This window comes from Pituophis catenifer, unplaced genomic scaffold (genome assembly GCF_029215685.1).
Source record: "Pituophis catenifer annectens isolate HBS135680 unplaced genomic scaffold, rPitCat1.0.hap2 SCAF_2, whole genome shotgun sequence".
Lineage (NCBI taxonomy): Eukaryota > Metazoa > Chordata > Lepidosauria > Squamata > Colubridae > Pituophis > Pituophis catenifer.
In genome coordinates this window covers 104,091,809-104,108,773 of record NW_027256882.1, presented here as the reverse complement: position 1 = coordinate 104,108,773, position 16,965 = coordinate 104,091,809, and the positions used below count along the sequence as shown (strand labels likewise).

The window sequence follows — 16,965 nt, the reverse complement described above, 5'->3', positions numbered from 1 at the left end:
ATTTTGTTTGGTGTCCAATAGCCTTTGGGGATTGGTCAGTTCTCATAGCCACCAAAGCAAAGACATTTTTGAAATTTGGCAAACTCTAATTCACAAATATGGAACCTTTTAGCATTGCAACAGCACTCATCTGTGAAAACTGGGGCATTCCAGAAGTTTGAGAAAAATAATTTGTCAATGAGCTGCTAGTAAAAGATTGCATTCTACATTTGTGCTTAATCAGAATGTCCCATGATTTAGGCAGAGGACTTCCTTTTCCATTACATGCAGAAGCAGTAATAAATACATTGTATGCTGTATTGAGCAGCTTTTCCATCATTTTTCAGCAATCCAATCGATACACATGATCAGAGTTACAGATTTATACTGGCTGTTTTGTAATGGCTACTGTCATTCCAAGTGATATTGATAGTGTACTTATCTGCCCAACATCCATAGTTCTGTTGTGGTCAAATTTTGTTTTACTACTTTTTTTTTTTTTGGTTTTGCATGGAATGTACATATATATATTAATTTAAAATATCAGCTGCTATAGATTGTAATTCTGCTTCAGCTAGTGATTCCCCAAGTCCTGTTCAGACTAGAAATGTTCTGGAGCACATCACATGCTTCCAGGACTGGAAATTAATCCAGTTTAGGTTAACCACTTTCACTCCCATTTATTTCAAGGACAGATAATTCAAATCATGCTATTACTCCAAGTGAGAGTGCATTGTCAGAATCAGAGACAGTTTAATAATATAAAAAGGCCTTTGATTGGGATAATTTCTTTAAAAAAAAAAACAGTTCCAGATAATACTTATTTTCTTGGTTAAAGGATGTGAACTTGCAGAAAAATAGAGCTAAGAAACACAATGGTACCCGGATTATTCAATCTTATTATGTTTCAGCCTATGATGTTTAGCCTCCGAGTTATACCACAGAAATACCCCAGTTAAGGCATCAAAATGGTCCTAGAAGAATGAAGCTTAAATATGATGCTGGAGTGAGGAACCATGCATTTCTGAAAGGATAGCTAATGCCTGGCAGCTTTAATTGCTGTGGATCAATTAAAGACTCTTTGGCTCCAAGTTTCTTAGGTAACAGTTCATTACTGACAACCTTTTCAGTTCCCATTCAACAAGAATTTAAATATGCACATTTGGAAGGTGGAGTTTGGCCTCTGATGAAATGAGTGCACATTTCTGCAGATATATAAAATTAGGAGATTTTTAATCAAATTGTAACAATCATGCAGTAATTTATGTGTAATTGTGAATTCATGCATACTGACTTCCTATTCTGCACGACTGTTTTGATGAAAATACACGATCCACATTCTAGATTTGATATGTCATACTCTTAAAACAGTTGCTAATGGTAACATCAAGAATGTATTTAATGTTGTTTGCGTATTTATTAGTGATGCAAACACACATTCATAATACATTTTCTATTAGAATACTGCATATTGTGCTCTGAATTCAATGAGAACCAGTATTTCAATGCTAAAAATTATGTCTACTTTTATAAAGTACAGTATTCTGTTTCAATTATTTTGTATTTTGAATAGAGTTTAGCTCCAAATGGGCTTTTAGAATTCTTCATTTCACATAGCATTCTCTTCCAAGAAACATCCTTGTTTCTTTCTTTTTTTTCCCCATTTGAAGTATCCTATTGAATTGATTTCAAAGAAAGATAATGTAACCCCGTGACTGAATAAGTTTTCTCTCAGGGATATTAACTTGCAATACAGCACAGCATTATAAACAAAGAATGGTTCTCACAATCTTTTTGCAGATGAGCAAAATTTAATTTTCTCCTATCATTATATCTATAATCTGGCTGTCTTTTCATTATTTGCAGTCTGATTGTCTTGTCCTGTTTCTGAAATACCCAGTACAGCAAATTTTAAAATTCAGGAATAACTGACATAGCAACTCAGAAGGCTCTGCAACATTTATTGCCATCATCTATGATGTTACATTTGCTTGAAATTAATCTTAAAACTGCCTTTCTGATTTTCTCAGCATTTTGTAATAGACATCTTATATGTCTACTTGTCTGTTTGCTATTTCTCTACTTAATCATGTGTGACTATTTCTACTTTCATATCATGAGAGATGAATGAGGGCATTAGAGAGTTGAAAGAAAGGAGGGGGGGGAGTTTCTGTAGGTCTGATCTGCTGCTTCTTGAGCCCAAGAGCCAAGCTGAAAACTGTAGGAGATCCTGAAAGTGTAATATCTTGTGTTTTCTTTATTGCAAAGTTCATTTCACTGTTATGTCACTATTACTAATGTCTTTAATAAGAGTTCTAAACAATCTAAGAAGCCTTATGACGCTAAGGGCTAAGGGATACAGCCTTTCATCACAGGGTGCCATCAATATGGATTATTTCAGTAATTTAGCAGGATGTCAAGCTGTTTATAGGTCTGCCAAAGGTCTAGAAAGTTAGCTATGAACACATTTGGTCATAATCAGCATTTGTTAAGTTCAAAAAGTTAAACAAGAATTCCCATGCGGAATTTTTTGCATGTGCAAATATATAAAAACATTTATAAATAAAATTATATTTTGATACATGGATGAATATGTATCTTGTATTTTCATATAATATCTTTAAACCTGAAATGTCAGCACCCATGACACTATTCCGTTGTGTTGTGTTGTGTCATATCGTATCGTATCGTATCCAGGGGCGGGTTTCAAAACCTGTCGCTACCGGTTTGCTTGTGGCGGGAGGCATGTGCCTCCCGCCACCACTACTCGTTCACCTGATCCGGGGTGAACCGATAGCAACCCACCACTAATCATATCCTATCCTACCCTACCCTATCCTACCCTACCCTACCCTAACCATCCCTTCCCTTTTTGCAAATGATCTAATGTTTGCTTTCCAAAGGAACATTTCATAGTGACTGTTTTATTTTGCAATCTCATATATTTTTCAAGCATGATAGTGTGGAATAAGGCCAGGGTTGGATGCCTTCCAAGGCTATTGTGAGATGTTATAAGGAATATTTGAACCTTGAAAATATTTGATTGTTTAAAGCTGTGTACAAAATGCACCAAAATCAGAACCAAATGCATAACTGCCAAATAAGCAGACATGAATAGTAAGCAAAGGTTCTGTTTTGCTTAAAGAAATGATGTGTCCCCTTTTTCGCCCTGTACAGGGTATTGAGGAAATATGGCACTGAAGAATGTGGCTTAATTAAATAAACTATACAAACACAATTATGAAGCAAGAATGACAGGGCCCGGTTGCTATAGTTTATAGGTCAAAAATAAATATTATTCTGCTAATAGTAATGATAATATGTTTAAATTCTCGATAATGTTTTTTTTTTTTTTTTAACATGTGGAAGATCTAATACAGTCCTCCCAACCTAGATGCTTTTCAGAGGGGTGAATTTCAACTCCCAGAATATTTAAGAATGACTACGTAGTTGAAGAATTCTGAGGATGGAAGTTCATGTAGGTAGAAAATGTCCAGGTGGGATAAGACTGGCCTGGCCCATCATGTCTTAGGCACCCCTTTGAAAATGTATATTACTGTATTTATATTGTCCCAATTATGCAATTGGTTTGCCTGTGCCTTAAACTGAGACTGGCCAACATTGCTAACACTAGTGGAAGATCAGTGGAGAATGGTTTCTTATGGATTTATTAAAGCAGACAAGCACATTATCACTACAACAAGACAATGTTACTGCAGTACCTTCCTCTCGCCACAGTATGTTTGCAACTGCAGCATCAGAGAAATGGGAGAGCCAGAAAATGGAAACAAAAAACAATGTCAACATTTCATTGTAGCAGTTAAATGACGTTAATATTCTTTTGTTCTTTTCTTACACAATAGCAATTTCTGTAATAAGTGATTGTATTTTTCTAGAGAAATGAGGTTGTTGGAGGGAATCCCATCAATTTTGAATTTCTGTGTTAGAATTCCAGACACCCCCTCCCCTCCTAGTCAAAGTATTTGTACATAGGAAAACCATCATGTTCAGCAAAGTACCTTGGGATTTTTGCCTGCATAAGGGTGGTAATCTTTGAGACAACTCACTGTAATCACGTAGAGCGGTGTACCAATCACAATCATGTCTAGGCTATATATAACTTCCTATAGGTCAAAAATAAATATTATTTTGCTAATAGTGGTGATAATATGTTTAAACTCTCTATAATGTTTTTTTAAATGTGAAAGATCTAATACAGTCTTCCCAACCTAGAAGGCTATTTAGAATAGCCTTGGTTAGCTTCGTACATATTGGCCAGCTTGCTACAAGCATAATCTGTTTTCCTCCAAGCACAATCCCACTATTTTATGTAAACTAGAATATCTAATGTAGTGGCTACCTTATAGTCAATCCACTCCTGGCCTCTTCCAGCTGTGGACTTTAGGGCTATTCTGCCATCTAACATAAGATGGCAACATTCTGTTCGTCACTGAAAGCAAATTATTTAGCAGATGTATTCAATTTTCCAACAACCCAAGAGACGACTCTACACATGGACATCACCAGATGGTCAACACAGAAATCAGATTGACTATGTGCTCTGCAGCCAAAGATGGAGAAGCTCTACAAGACCAGGAGATGACTGTGGCCCAGATCATGAGCGTCTCATCACAAAATTTAGGTTTAATTGAAGAAAGTAGGGAAAAGCACTAGGCTACTCAGGTTTGAAGTAAATCATATCCCTGATGAATATACAGTAGAGGTGACAAATAGATTTAAGGAATTAGATCTGATAGACAGAGTGCCTGAAGAACTATGGATGGAGGTTCGCAACATTGTATAAGAGGTAGCAACTAAAACCATCCCAAAGAAAAAGAAACGCAAGAAAGCAAAATGTCTGTCTGAGGAAGCTTTGGAAATAGCTGAGGAAAGAAGGGAAGCGGAAGGCAAGGTAGAAAGAGAAAGATACAACCAATTGAATGCAGAATTCCAGAGAATAGCTAGAAGAGATAAGAATGCCTTCTTAAATGAACAGTGCAAAGAAATAGAAGAAAACAGTAGAATAGGGAGGATCAGAGGTCTCTTCAAGAAAATTGGAGATATGAAGGGAACTTTTCATGCAAAGATGGGCATGATAAAGGACCAAAATGGCAGGGACCTAACAGAGGCAGAAGAGATTAAGAAGAGGTGGCAAAATTACACAGAAAAACTATATGAGAATGAACATAATGTCCCAGATAACCACGATGGGATGGCCACTGACCTCAAGCCAGAAATCCTAGAATGTAAAGTCAAATGGGCCTTAGGAAATCTGAGTAACAACAAAGCTAGTGGAGGTGACAGTATTCCAGCTGAGCTATTCAAAATCTTAAAAGACGATGCAGTAAAAGTGCTACACTCAATTTGCCAGCAAATTTGGAAAACTCAACAGTGGCCACAGGATTGGAAAAGGTCAGTTTACATTCCAATTCCAAAGAAAGGCAATGCCAAAGAATGTTCAAACTATTGCACCATTGTACATGCTAGTAAAGTTATGCTTAAAATACTACAAGTTAGGCTCCAGCAGTATGTGGATCGAGAACTACCAGAAGTATAGTTGGATTTCGAAGAGGCAGAGGAACTAGAGAGCAAATTGCCAACATATGCTGGATCATGGAGAAAGCTAGGGAGTTCCAGCATCTACTTCTGCTTCATTGACTACGCTAAAGCCTTTGATTGTGTGGATCACAACAAATTGTGGCAAGTTCTTAAAGAGATGGGAGTACCAGACCCTCTTATTTGTCTCTTGAGAAACCTATATGCGGGTCAAGAAGCAACAGTGAGAACTGGACATGGAACCACTGATTGGTTCAAAATTGGGAAGAGTCCGGCAAGGCTGTATACTGTCACCCTACCTATTTAACTTATATGCAGAGCACATCATGAGGAAGGTGAGGCTAGATGAATCAAAAGTTGGAATTAAGATTGCCGGGAGAAATATCAACAACCTCAGATATGCAGATGATACCACTCTAATGGCAGAAAGTGAAGAGGAACTAAAGAGCCTCTTGATGCGGGTGAAGAAGGAGAGTGTAAAAGTTGGCTTGAAACTCAACATTAAGAAAACTAAGATCATGGCATCTGGCCCTCTCAATTCCTGGGAAATAGATGGGGAAGAAATGGAGGTAGTGGCAGATTTGATTTTCCTGGGCTCCAAGATCACCGCAGATGGGGACTGCAGCCAAGAACTTAAAAGACACTTGCTCCTGGAGAGGAAAGCTATGGCAAATCTAGATAGCATACTAAAAAGCAGAGACATCACCCTGCCAACAAAAGTGCATATAGTCAAGGCCATGGTTTTCCCAGTTGCAATGTATGGCTGTGAAAGTTGGACCATAAGAAAGACAGAGCGCCAAAAAATTGAGGCCTTTGAACTATGGTGCTGGAGAAGACTTCTGCGAGTCCCTTGGACTGCAAGGTGATCAAACTGGTCAGTCTTATAGGAGATCAATCCTGACTGTTCTTTAGAAGGCCAGTTCCTGAAGATGAAACTCAAATACTTTGGCCACCTAATAAGAAGGAAAGACTCATTGGAGAAGAACCTAATGCTGGGAAAGATTGAGGGCAAAAGAAGAGATTGACAGAGAATGAGCTTGCTGGATGGAAGCAATGAAGCAGTAGGTGTGAGTGTGAGCTTAAATGGACTCCAGAGGATTGTAGAGGAAGGAAAGCCTGGAGGAACATGGTCCATAGGATCGCGATGGGTCAGACACGACTTCACAACTAATAACAACAACAACAAAATTCAATTCCAATTCTCTCCTGTTGATTTTGTTGTGATATACATACAGGAATGAACGCCATACATTTTTACACTTATTTTTTTTTAAGTTATGTGTAAATTGGACTTTAAGGTATTTGTCACAGGCAATGTCACCTAGCAATTTGCATGAATGATGAAGATAACAAAAGCAATCCAAATAGGACAGACAGCTTCAACTGCCATCATTAGTTTTATCTAAAGAAAATGAATGTTAACCTGAGTAATGCCTTAAAAACAGTAGTTGGAACTATTATTTTCTACCATCTCATAGTTTCATATTCCAGAACATATTGTAGTTTTGCAGATAATTTATGACTTAGGTTACATAATTATGAACTAGATGGTTTATTATATCTTAATGTCTTTCCAATTCTTCAAATCATGAATTGTATTTTAATTAGTGAATGTGAAGCAAAGCAATGGGTCTCATAGTCATGAGCTGAAAAGAGCAAAGGCTACTGGGAAGACAATTGAGGCTAATGCAATCCTGCTGCTGTTAACTATTATTATTGGATTTAATTAATTAAATGAATTTAAATTTAATTTAATTTAATGCAGCATTCTTTAGCCTGATACCTAAAGGGATTGAAATTACAATTTTCATAATTTTGAAGCACTTTGGCCAAAACCCAGTGCTAGCTGGTAATTCAGAAAGAATAGCTTGGAAAGGTCTCCAAAGACAATCTGCTGGATCAATCCATTTTAAATTGGTCCTTGGGGAGGGTTTCTCAAGTTTGTATTCTTCATATACCATATACGATTTCAGAAATGAATTTGAAAGCATTATGTTCAAAGACTCCTGGAATGTTTACCTTACTAATGAAAGCTATAGAAATAAGTTAGAAATTCACAGATAAGAAACTATAAAGTTTTGTAAATAATTCTTATTTCTAGTGATCAATGTGAACTAAACAGTCATTCTGAAATTAGACCTCAGTATGTGGTCCTTTATGCAAGCAAAATCCAATTTGGTTCAAATCGCTCAAGTCCATCAAAAGAGGATATATAATTAGAAAGTAGATATATAAATTAAACTTACGGGTTTTTCTTGCTGAGTCTTCAATGAAGAGAGATGAAATGTCCTCATCTACCCCTACTTCATTTTTAGCAATGCAAGTATAGGCACCTGTATCTTCATATCGAACACTGTTGATATGAAGTTCACTTCCATTTGCTGCAGCACCACCAAAAGAAATGCATAAAGAGTTGGAAATGCAAAAGGTTGCAGAACCTGAACAAATGTCAGGATGCTCTCCTGAGCACATTAATTTGCTGGGGAGCTCTGATGAAATTAAAGAGATTGTAGGCCAGTCTCAGAATGATTCTGTTGTCCAATATATTTTGAGGTGAGATGGCCTACAGAAGGAAAATTCTGGATATCCTGCAGATATCCATGCTGATATCTTTTCTCAGAATAAGGAAAGGACAAGTGAAAAATATATCCATACAGTTAACATTTCTGAACTTCTATGCATCCTTTTTTTGAAAATTGAATTTTTACAGATATGCTGTCATTATGAGTATGTGATATATAAAAGTGGCAATTATGGGGGAATTGTGAAATATGATTGAAATATACTTCGTATTTTATTTTTCCCTTTTATGGGCAAAAGGGCCTGGTGGCTCAGCAGACTAATAGCATTGTGATTAACACCAGCTGTCTGCAATTACTGTAAGTTCGAATCTCACCAGGCTCAAGGTTGACTCAGCCTTCCATCCTTTCTAAGGTAGGTAAATTGAGGACCCAGTTTGTGGGGGCAATAAGCTGACTTTGTATAAATATACAAATGTATGAAGGCTATTGCTTAACGCATTGTAAGCCGCCCTGAGTTTCCGGAGAAGGGCGGCATATAAATCAAATTAAAAAAAAAATCATTGGCCCTCAAGTAGTATGCAGACCACAGACTACCTGTTGTAAATAGTACAGCTCCATCACTGAACCCCATAGTAATTCCACAACTGCTTAATAAGCAGACTTTCCTCAAAAGTATTCAGGAAAGTAAAATCATTAGAGGATGATATCAGGGCTCTTGGTAGTCTAAGAGAAAGTACCAAGTTCCATTATAATAGCACCTCTGGCAATAGAAAATCCTCCCTCCCCCATTTATTTTTTGCTTTCTTTATATTATAATATTTGTAAACCATCTCAGTCCTGTAAATCTGTAAGTGATGTATAGGTAAGTTAAAAAAAACTTACAAAAATATAGCAAGAAAAATGTAATATGATAAGAATGCTTGCTCACAATCAGTCAAAACTGATATTGAAATTGATTCTTGGTGTAATATTCTATGTCTAGCATTCTATGCTATGTCATATCTTTCTTGCTTTAGATTGCTATTTTCCAACTACTAATGAAGTGTAATACCTTCTTTCATATCCATGCAGTTTTCTTTGTACCATTATGCAAGTGGTTTGTGCTGTGATGTTCTTCCAGATTTTTTCCCCCAATGTTGCTTATAAACCATATATTCCTTAATGGTTTCCCATCGAAATAAAATTATTAACTTCTGAAAAGGACAGCTAGGTGTGTCTATCAGTGGAAACATTCTACTGCTCTTAAGTATATTGCTGAAAACTTTACTGACTCTGTTCAAAATGGCTAATTTGCAATGATCAGCAATAGAATCACTCAACTGATAATGGATAAAAAGAACTGAATACTGTCTTAATTCTTTAGCAAAAGAGAAGTGCATAATATACGTAGAATCATTTAAAAAAGAGCTGCAGTAAACTAACAAACAATATAGGCCTAGTTATATGTTATACAAATAGCACAAAGGCAAAGTCATATCTAGCTGACATAAGATCACATATTAGTAAAAAAAAATTAAAAGAAATCTCCTTGTGACTCTGCAATGATAGATAAAACTCACATTCTTTTTACCCTTACCTAAAATAAGGAGCTGCTTGGATAATTTTGGCGTGATAGCCATGCCATTCTTTAGCCAGGACATTTTGGGATTTGGAATGCCTTCTGCATGGCATTTGAGGCTTGCTGATATTCCTGGTTCTTGTGCCTGACTTTCAGGATAGACACGAATGACTGGTGGCACTATGGGAAGAAGAAACAGGAGCAAATGACTTTAAATTACATTAAATTAAGCTTTGCAGCTCTTAGAACATCAGATACTGTATACAAAGCCAATTCAGGTGTCTTGTACAATTGCATGTTTCTTCCAAGGGATAGGTTGCTTCTAACCTGGGCAATGGTGAGTGAGAAAGTAAGCACTAGATGTGAAGCTCTTCATTTCCTGTGATTTATCTCTTAAAGTTACACACACACATGGACCACACTGATTTTGTATTAACTGAATAAATTCACCCACCCACCCATCCAATTTATATTGTTGCCCGTTACACAAAACAAATGATTCTAGGATTACCAACCACATGGTTAACTTAATAACTGCAGTGATTTGCCTGACAAGTGTAGCAAAAATATCATAACTTAGAACTCATAACTCACTTAACAACTGACTTGCTTAGCAATGGAAATGTTAGGCTCAATTGTGGTTGTAAGTCGAGGATCATCTGTAGTCCAACCTGGTCATGACTAGGGCATGACTGGCCATGAGTAAAGCCCCTCACTCCAGTGGTGGGTGAGAAAGTAAGTACTGAAATAAGCTTTTTCCTGTGTTTTATCTGCTTAAAAGCTGCACACTTATGGACCATATTGCTTTTGTATTAGCTGAGTGTAATATATATTCTTTCTCTCTCTTTCATCTCTCTCTCTTTCATCTCTCTCTCTTTCTCTTACTCTCTCTCTTGATTTTAAGTGAAATAACTGTCTGGACAAATGAAAACTCTTTTTTCACCAGTTTTGTGCTTTTGCTTGCAAGTGCAGATGCCTTTGTAATAAAAACAAGCCAATAATCAATGCAAAGACAGATTGCGTTAATATATTATATATAGTATATTGGACATTATTAAATTCTGATGCTGGTGTTTAAAAAAATAATTCTTTTCTGAGTAACACACTTAATACAAATCTAATTATGTTTTACCTCAAAGACTTGAAAAGAGCCTACCTCTTGCCAAATGGAATTAAACCATCCTGAGTTCTGATATTAAAAACTGGAAGCAAATGCTATTATTGTTCAAACCAACATAATGTAATCAAATTCTCTTTTGGAAATGAAAAATAAAAACAAGCTATCTGCCAAAACATTAGAATATTCTACATTTTGTTGCTGGTTGCATAGTCTAATATGAGATATTATCAACCGTTAAATATATGAGTATTTAATATATCCAGGCTTCAAAAACCTGAATGGCTACTAGATGCAGCAAAGAATTTGAGTTTTGTACCATTTTTCAACTATTTAATTGATTGATTTTTTCATTACATGCCATCAAGTCTTTGTCAACTCTTAACAACCACATAGAAATCATCTAATAGTCCCTAAACGGAACTCAAATCTGATAATCCTAGATCCCCCCTCTTGTCAGTCCTTTGCAACTACTTTGCTTACTTTAGAGGGGGAATCATTCTGAAACATTTCATGGAGGGGAATGTTAATTCACAATCACTGTGCCTATGCATAGAGGGAGGGTGGGAGGAAGGGAGGGAGGGAGGTTCTACAGCTTGACTGCTAAAGATAATACTTGCCAAACTGTACAGAAAATTTTGCTGCCCAATAGTGTTTAGCAAATGGCTCTTCCTTGGCCATCAAACAGAGCTGTGAAACGTGAGAAACTGCTTAATCTCACTTCTAGTTTCAAAAAGTCATAGTATCTTGGTGATGGTGAAAAACCAAAGTTTTAGTTTGGACTTCTGTCAAGCTCTATCTAGGATTTTTCTTAGTGAGTCATCCCCCAGGTTCCGGGTCTCTTCTGATCTCAGATTTCTCCTTTCTTGTTCACTTCCCAATTAGACTTTTTATAAATCCCTTTGTCCTATTTATGATTACAAATGCACAAAACATAACAAGCCATTTTTAAACACAGGAATATATGCCAGGTCCAGACTGTTTAGGAATTCAATGTAAGTACAAGCATTTTGAACTAAATATCTCAAATTCCTTTAAATCTTGGTATTTTCTGTTTAGTGTATTGTTAACCAAGTTGGCATTTCTTTCAATGTTTTTCAAGGGCTGCCTGTGTATAACGTATCATATTAATACAATTGGCAAAGCATGAATCTCTTTTGTCATTGTTTTTACATCTTTGTGCCCAAACTGGGAAAATAACTGCTTTTGAGGTCACTGGCTCTCTAATGAAAAAACCCTGGATCTAGTGCATCCCCAAGCTATGTATCTTTTAATTAGCTGAAATGGATGATACATCTAATCTATTAATACTTTAACACCTTATGTGCATCCTCAGGCTGAATTAACTGAAACCAGTATCAGGCAACCAGAACAGAAAAATTCTGGATATATACATAGGATATGTTCTTATGGGGTTATCAAGGTCAAAGTAGATATGGAAAATATTTTGGAATTTTACTGAAAATTGTTCATAACAAATATCTGACTCCCAGAATTTAATTACTCTGTTTCTCCAAAAATAAGACCCTATCTTATATTTTTTTTGCCACCAAAAGGCACAGGTCTTATTTTGGGGGGAAGTAATCCACTGACTAACCTCACTTGCGCGCATCACCCCAGCTCCTTTTCGCTGTCAGAGGCCTTCAGGAACTTCTTCTGCGGCCGGCAAGGCTTTCCTGAAGGCCTGTGCAGCCGATAACAGAATTCCGGATCGATCCAGAGCTTTGTTATCAGCTACAGAGGCCTTCAGGAAAGCCTTGCCAGCCTTGCCGGCTGCAGAAGAAATGGGCCGGCAAGGCAGATGTTGGGGTGTGTGAGGCCTGGCTACAACTGTCCAAAGATAAGTAGTAGGGCAGCTCCACCCCCATCACCATCCTAGCTTAATTTTTACCCGTGCACCCTGGAGTGGGTGAGATCTTAATTAGGGCTTATTTTGGGGGTAGGGCTTATATTGGGTGCATGTGTAAAAATCAAGCTAGGACTTACTTTCAGAGTAGTCATATTTTCAGGGTATTAGTAAATATTTTACCAATCCAAACAACTCTAATGGATAGCAATTCAAAGATGCAACAATGGCCATCGCACACTGCCACAAACCTGACCCAATATAGTAATTATCTTCCACCTAAGTTTATAAGTGATCTAGTTCTTACATGGTGATCTAGTTCTTACATGGTGAAAAGAAAACAGCTTGACAACTGATCAATCTGTTAACACAATATAAAACCAAAGAGACTTTCCTGTAGTTGTTTACACATTCTGGACAAGAGAAAGAGGAGCAGGAATATTATCATTGATTGTAGTATAAACAGAAAACAGATATCATACGCAGCAATGGTTGGAATTCTTTCAAAACAGCTTCTTTGCTTTTCTACAATAATTCAGAAGTTTGTGTATTCTTATATCCCTCTTGTCTGTTTCAATCCTGCTTGCTGGTGAGAAGCTTCAGAATCATCTACTATGACTCAAAACCAGTGTGAGATGTAAACAAATCTTGTTCAGTCTTGTTTTGTCCTGTTTACCTTATTGCAGCTAAACCATACATATAGAGCAAGTTATGCTGTACAACATGAGGATGTAGAGTTGGGATTAACAATCTATGGCCCATAAATACATTCAAGCTCAGGTTTCAGAGTAAGCCCAAAATTTCAACATTCTCAACTGGACATTCTCTAAAAATATTGAAGGACTGTTTTATTCGTGAGTCATTGGAGGAATCAACTCAATAGGTCCAAGACTCCATCATAAAAGAATGGCAGCTTCTGAACCTTAATGGGAATTGAAGCGACCATGACAATGGAATCCTAGATACTGTTGCCATTCTAATTCCAAACTTCCTGTCTGATCAGCTGGGATCAAGTCCAGAGGAAATGCTACAGAATGTGAAGAGCAGGTGTGACATCTGAGGAGCCACATGCAGTTCCACACCATCCTCTTTACGGCCTCATAACAGTGGTGACATGCAGCCAGTTCTATCCAGCTCGGGAGCACTGGCGGTAGCACTGGCAGCAGGAGACTCTGCCCACCACCCTGACATCATCACATCCTGTTTTTGATGCTAGATCTATGCATGTACAGAAAGTCCTGTGTATGCGCAGAAGTGTTGCGTGCGAGCAAAGCAAGCGTGCATTTGCGCGCGTTCCCATTTGCGAACTGGTAGCGAAGGTAAGTGGATTTCACCCCTGCCTCATAACCCCAAAATGTGCAGCCTGAATTTTTCATATCAGTTTTTTTTAATGTTTGGAGTGAGAAAAGTTTAAGAAGAAAGATACAGCTCTTTTTAAAAACACCAAAATCTAAAACAACAGACCATTTTCTCACCACATGGGAAGTTTAAGATTCAAAATGGTATCTTGAACTTCTGAGACAGCATCCATTTTACTCCTTAAAAAACTCAAACTTTCCCCAGTAGGAGGGAAAAAAATCAGTCTGACAATTTTATCTTTGCTCAGTCTAGAGATGTATTTTAATATCCAGAGGGAACATAGATATAAAGTAAAAGGGTGCAATAGATGTTTGCTCATTCATTCTATACAACTCATACTTTTGTTTCTTTGAAAAATTGATTATGCTGAAGAACACCTTTCTTCTCAAGCTGATAATAATAGTTTGCTAAAAAGTTAAACTGAAAAGTAACCTGAGAAAAAGCCAAAAGAATTAAAACATCCACCCACTTTCACTTTCCACATATAATCTTTGGGATGTTTAAAATGCTTAAAACATATTCAGTATTTCTATCCAAAATGAAATTTGTGTAAACATGGGAAAAAAACTGCACCAATAACTTTTGTGTTCAATACAGAATTTTCACAAAACATCAGTGATATTCTCTTGTTATTAAATGAAATAAATATGCAACCCGCTTACCAAAATGTTTGATAATGATGTAAAAATGGGGTAATAATTATTTGCCCTATGCAAAGATAAGTATAAGAAAAGAGAATGGGGAATGTTTTTTTTTTTTTAAGAACAGCTTTTTGGAAGAAGTAATTTTAAATGCCAGGAAATGAATACAAAAGATGTTGCTGAGACTTAAATTTTCTTTCTATTTTGCAGGGAAAGGAATCATAATAATATTTTTAATTGGTGCTGGTTCTTTGTGATAAGCACTGCTAGATATATATATCTACCTGGATTGATGTAAAGTCCCATAACTTATTCAAGCTTTTTTTGTGAATTTTTCTCAGTATTAATTAATGTAGCAGATGATTTACTAAAGTTGAACTTCTAAATCTGCCACTGAATTAAATATATGTAATTCAAACTGTCATTGAGATATATCTCTATTTTGATCCCTAAGTCATATAGGCACATTATCTGCAAATAGATTAATTATATGATATGTTTTTCTATTCAGACCTTAAATATTCTTGCATTTCCTAATATCTGTGCTCTTACACAGAAAACTATTTAGAAGTTCTGTTTAGCATAAAATGTTATATCTAATATTCATAGATATAATACATCTAGATCTATAATCTAATGTATTTTAGAAAGAAAAGTGGATTGATTCAAATAAATAATAAATATATTTACTTAAACATTTTTTAATATAGTATCATAGAACTTCATAATGTTCTGGCCAGAAACCATACATATCTGGGATTTTTGCCATTAAAAAAAAAGTAGTGACATTTAATTTTCAATTATACCCGATTAGAGTTAGAATAAATAATTATCTTACAACCATAAAATCCTGACATAGCCTATCATAGTGGCTTCACCTTAAACATTTTTGTTTCTCACAGTAATAGGCAAAGTCTTAGCACAGTTTGAAATATGTTATGGAATAATTTAACTCCATAACATACAGTATTTCAAATTATACTAAGATTTTAGGTATCACAATATTTCTTTTGGTATACGCAACATTATGCAAGCCCAGCTCAGCCAGTTAAGTTGAATAGTAAGAGACTCAAGACCAATGAAGATATTTCTTTGCACAGTGATAACATTGCAATATATGTTGTGATATTCTCCAATTTAGGAAACCTGAGATTTAATCAAATTATAGAGGATTATTTATTTATCTAAATTTATTGGCTGCCCAATTCCAGTGGACTTCATATCCTCCACATTAAACATTTTGCATGTGTCCCCATCGTTAGGGACAGACTATCTAAAAACTAGGTTTTAATCAGATTCACGAAATCTTTTGTATGTTTTTATAATTCTCTTGACATACAGTATAAAAGTCCACTGGGGACTGAATCATAGATTCTTTTGGATTTGGAAGCAATGCCTACAGAGTAAGAACATGAGTACTTAAGGCAGTAAGTACTTTAGTCCAAAGCAGTATAAGAATATAACATTATCACATCATATGCGACAGCAATTGAATTTTTTTAAAAAAGCCAACACAGTCCTAGGCTGCATTAAAAGAGGGACAGAATCAAGATTACATGAAGCATTAATACTGCTTTATAAGCCTTGGTAAGACCACACTTGGAATAATGCATGCAATATTATTATTATTAGCCCTGTCTAGAGGCACTACTATATAGTAGCTGTGGATTGAGAACTGTGGAATACGCTTGTAGCTCAATGTCCTTAGCACAGGACATGAACTGTAGACACTGCCCTTGGAAAGTTCCTTAAACAAATTGGACCAGCAAAACCTTTCTTAATCAAGGAGAGATCCAATGAAGAACTAAGGAGAAGTTTTCTGACAGTGAGAACAATTAATCAGTGGAACTGACAGCTTCTCTCCAGGAATTGTGGGTACTCCATCCCTGGAGGTTTTAAAAAATAGACTGAAAAACCACTTGACCGGGATGGTATAGTGTCTCCTGCTTGGTCAGGGGGTTGGATTAGAAGGCATCCAAGATTCCTTCCAACTTTTTATTGTATATTATTCTAATATTCAAGGATATGATAAGACAAAGAAAGACTTTAAACTTCTGCTAGTAAAGAAACCCTCAAGAGCAGTGGTGGGATTCTACTGGTTCGGTAGAACCGGTTGTTAAGTAGTTAAGCAGTTTGGAGAACTGGTTGTTAAAAGAAATCTCCTTTTGTTTTTTTCCACTTTACAGGGTTAATCTTGTAAGGAATTACAATATTCAGTGTTGTTTCCTAGCCTAATCTTTATTGCCCTGCTTACAGAAACTGCCTCTCCGGCAGTATGCCTAGACTTACTGTCGCTTCTGGTTCCAGAGGTTCTCGGAGGGTTTTTTTTTTTTTTTTGCTTGACTTTCTTAAAGGGGAAGAGTTGTTTTAAGCTTTATACACCGCTG

At 36.3% G+C, this 16,965-nt stretch overlaps 1 protein-coding gene across 1 annotated transcript in view; it reads right to left on the bottom strand.

Annotated features, from left to right (window-relative positions):
• FSTL4 (follistatin like 4) overlaps nucleotides 1-16,965 on the bottom strand; it is a 447,062-nt gene that overhangs the window by 11,697 nt on the left and 418,400 nt on the right. Inside the window, exons 8-10 of the mRNA XM_070933914.1 lie at nucleotides 9,634-9,795; nucleotides 7,782-7,916; nucleotides 3,702-3,728 (exon numbers count right to left, since the gene is read on the bottom strand). Of these exons, the coding sequence (XP_070790015.1) occupies nucleotides 3,702-3,728; nucleotides 7,782-7,916; nucleotides 9,634-9,795 (324 nt within the window). The remainder of the gene's footprint in view (nucleotides 1-3,701; nucleotides 3,729-7,781; nucleotides 7,917-9,633; nucleotides 9,796-16,965) is intronic.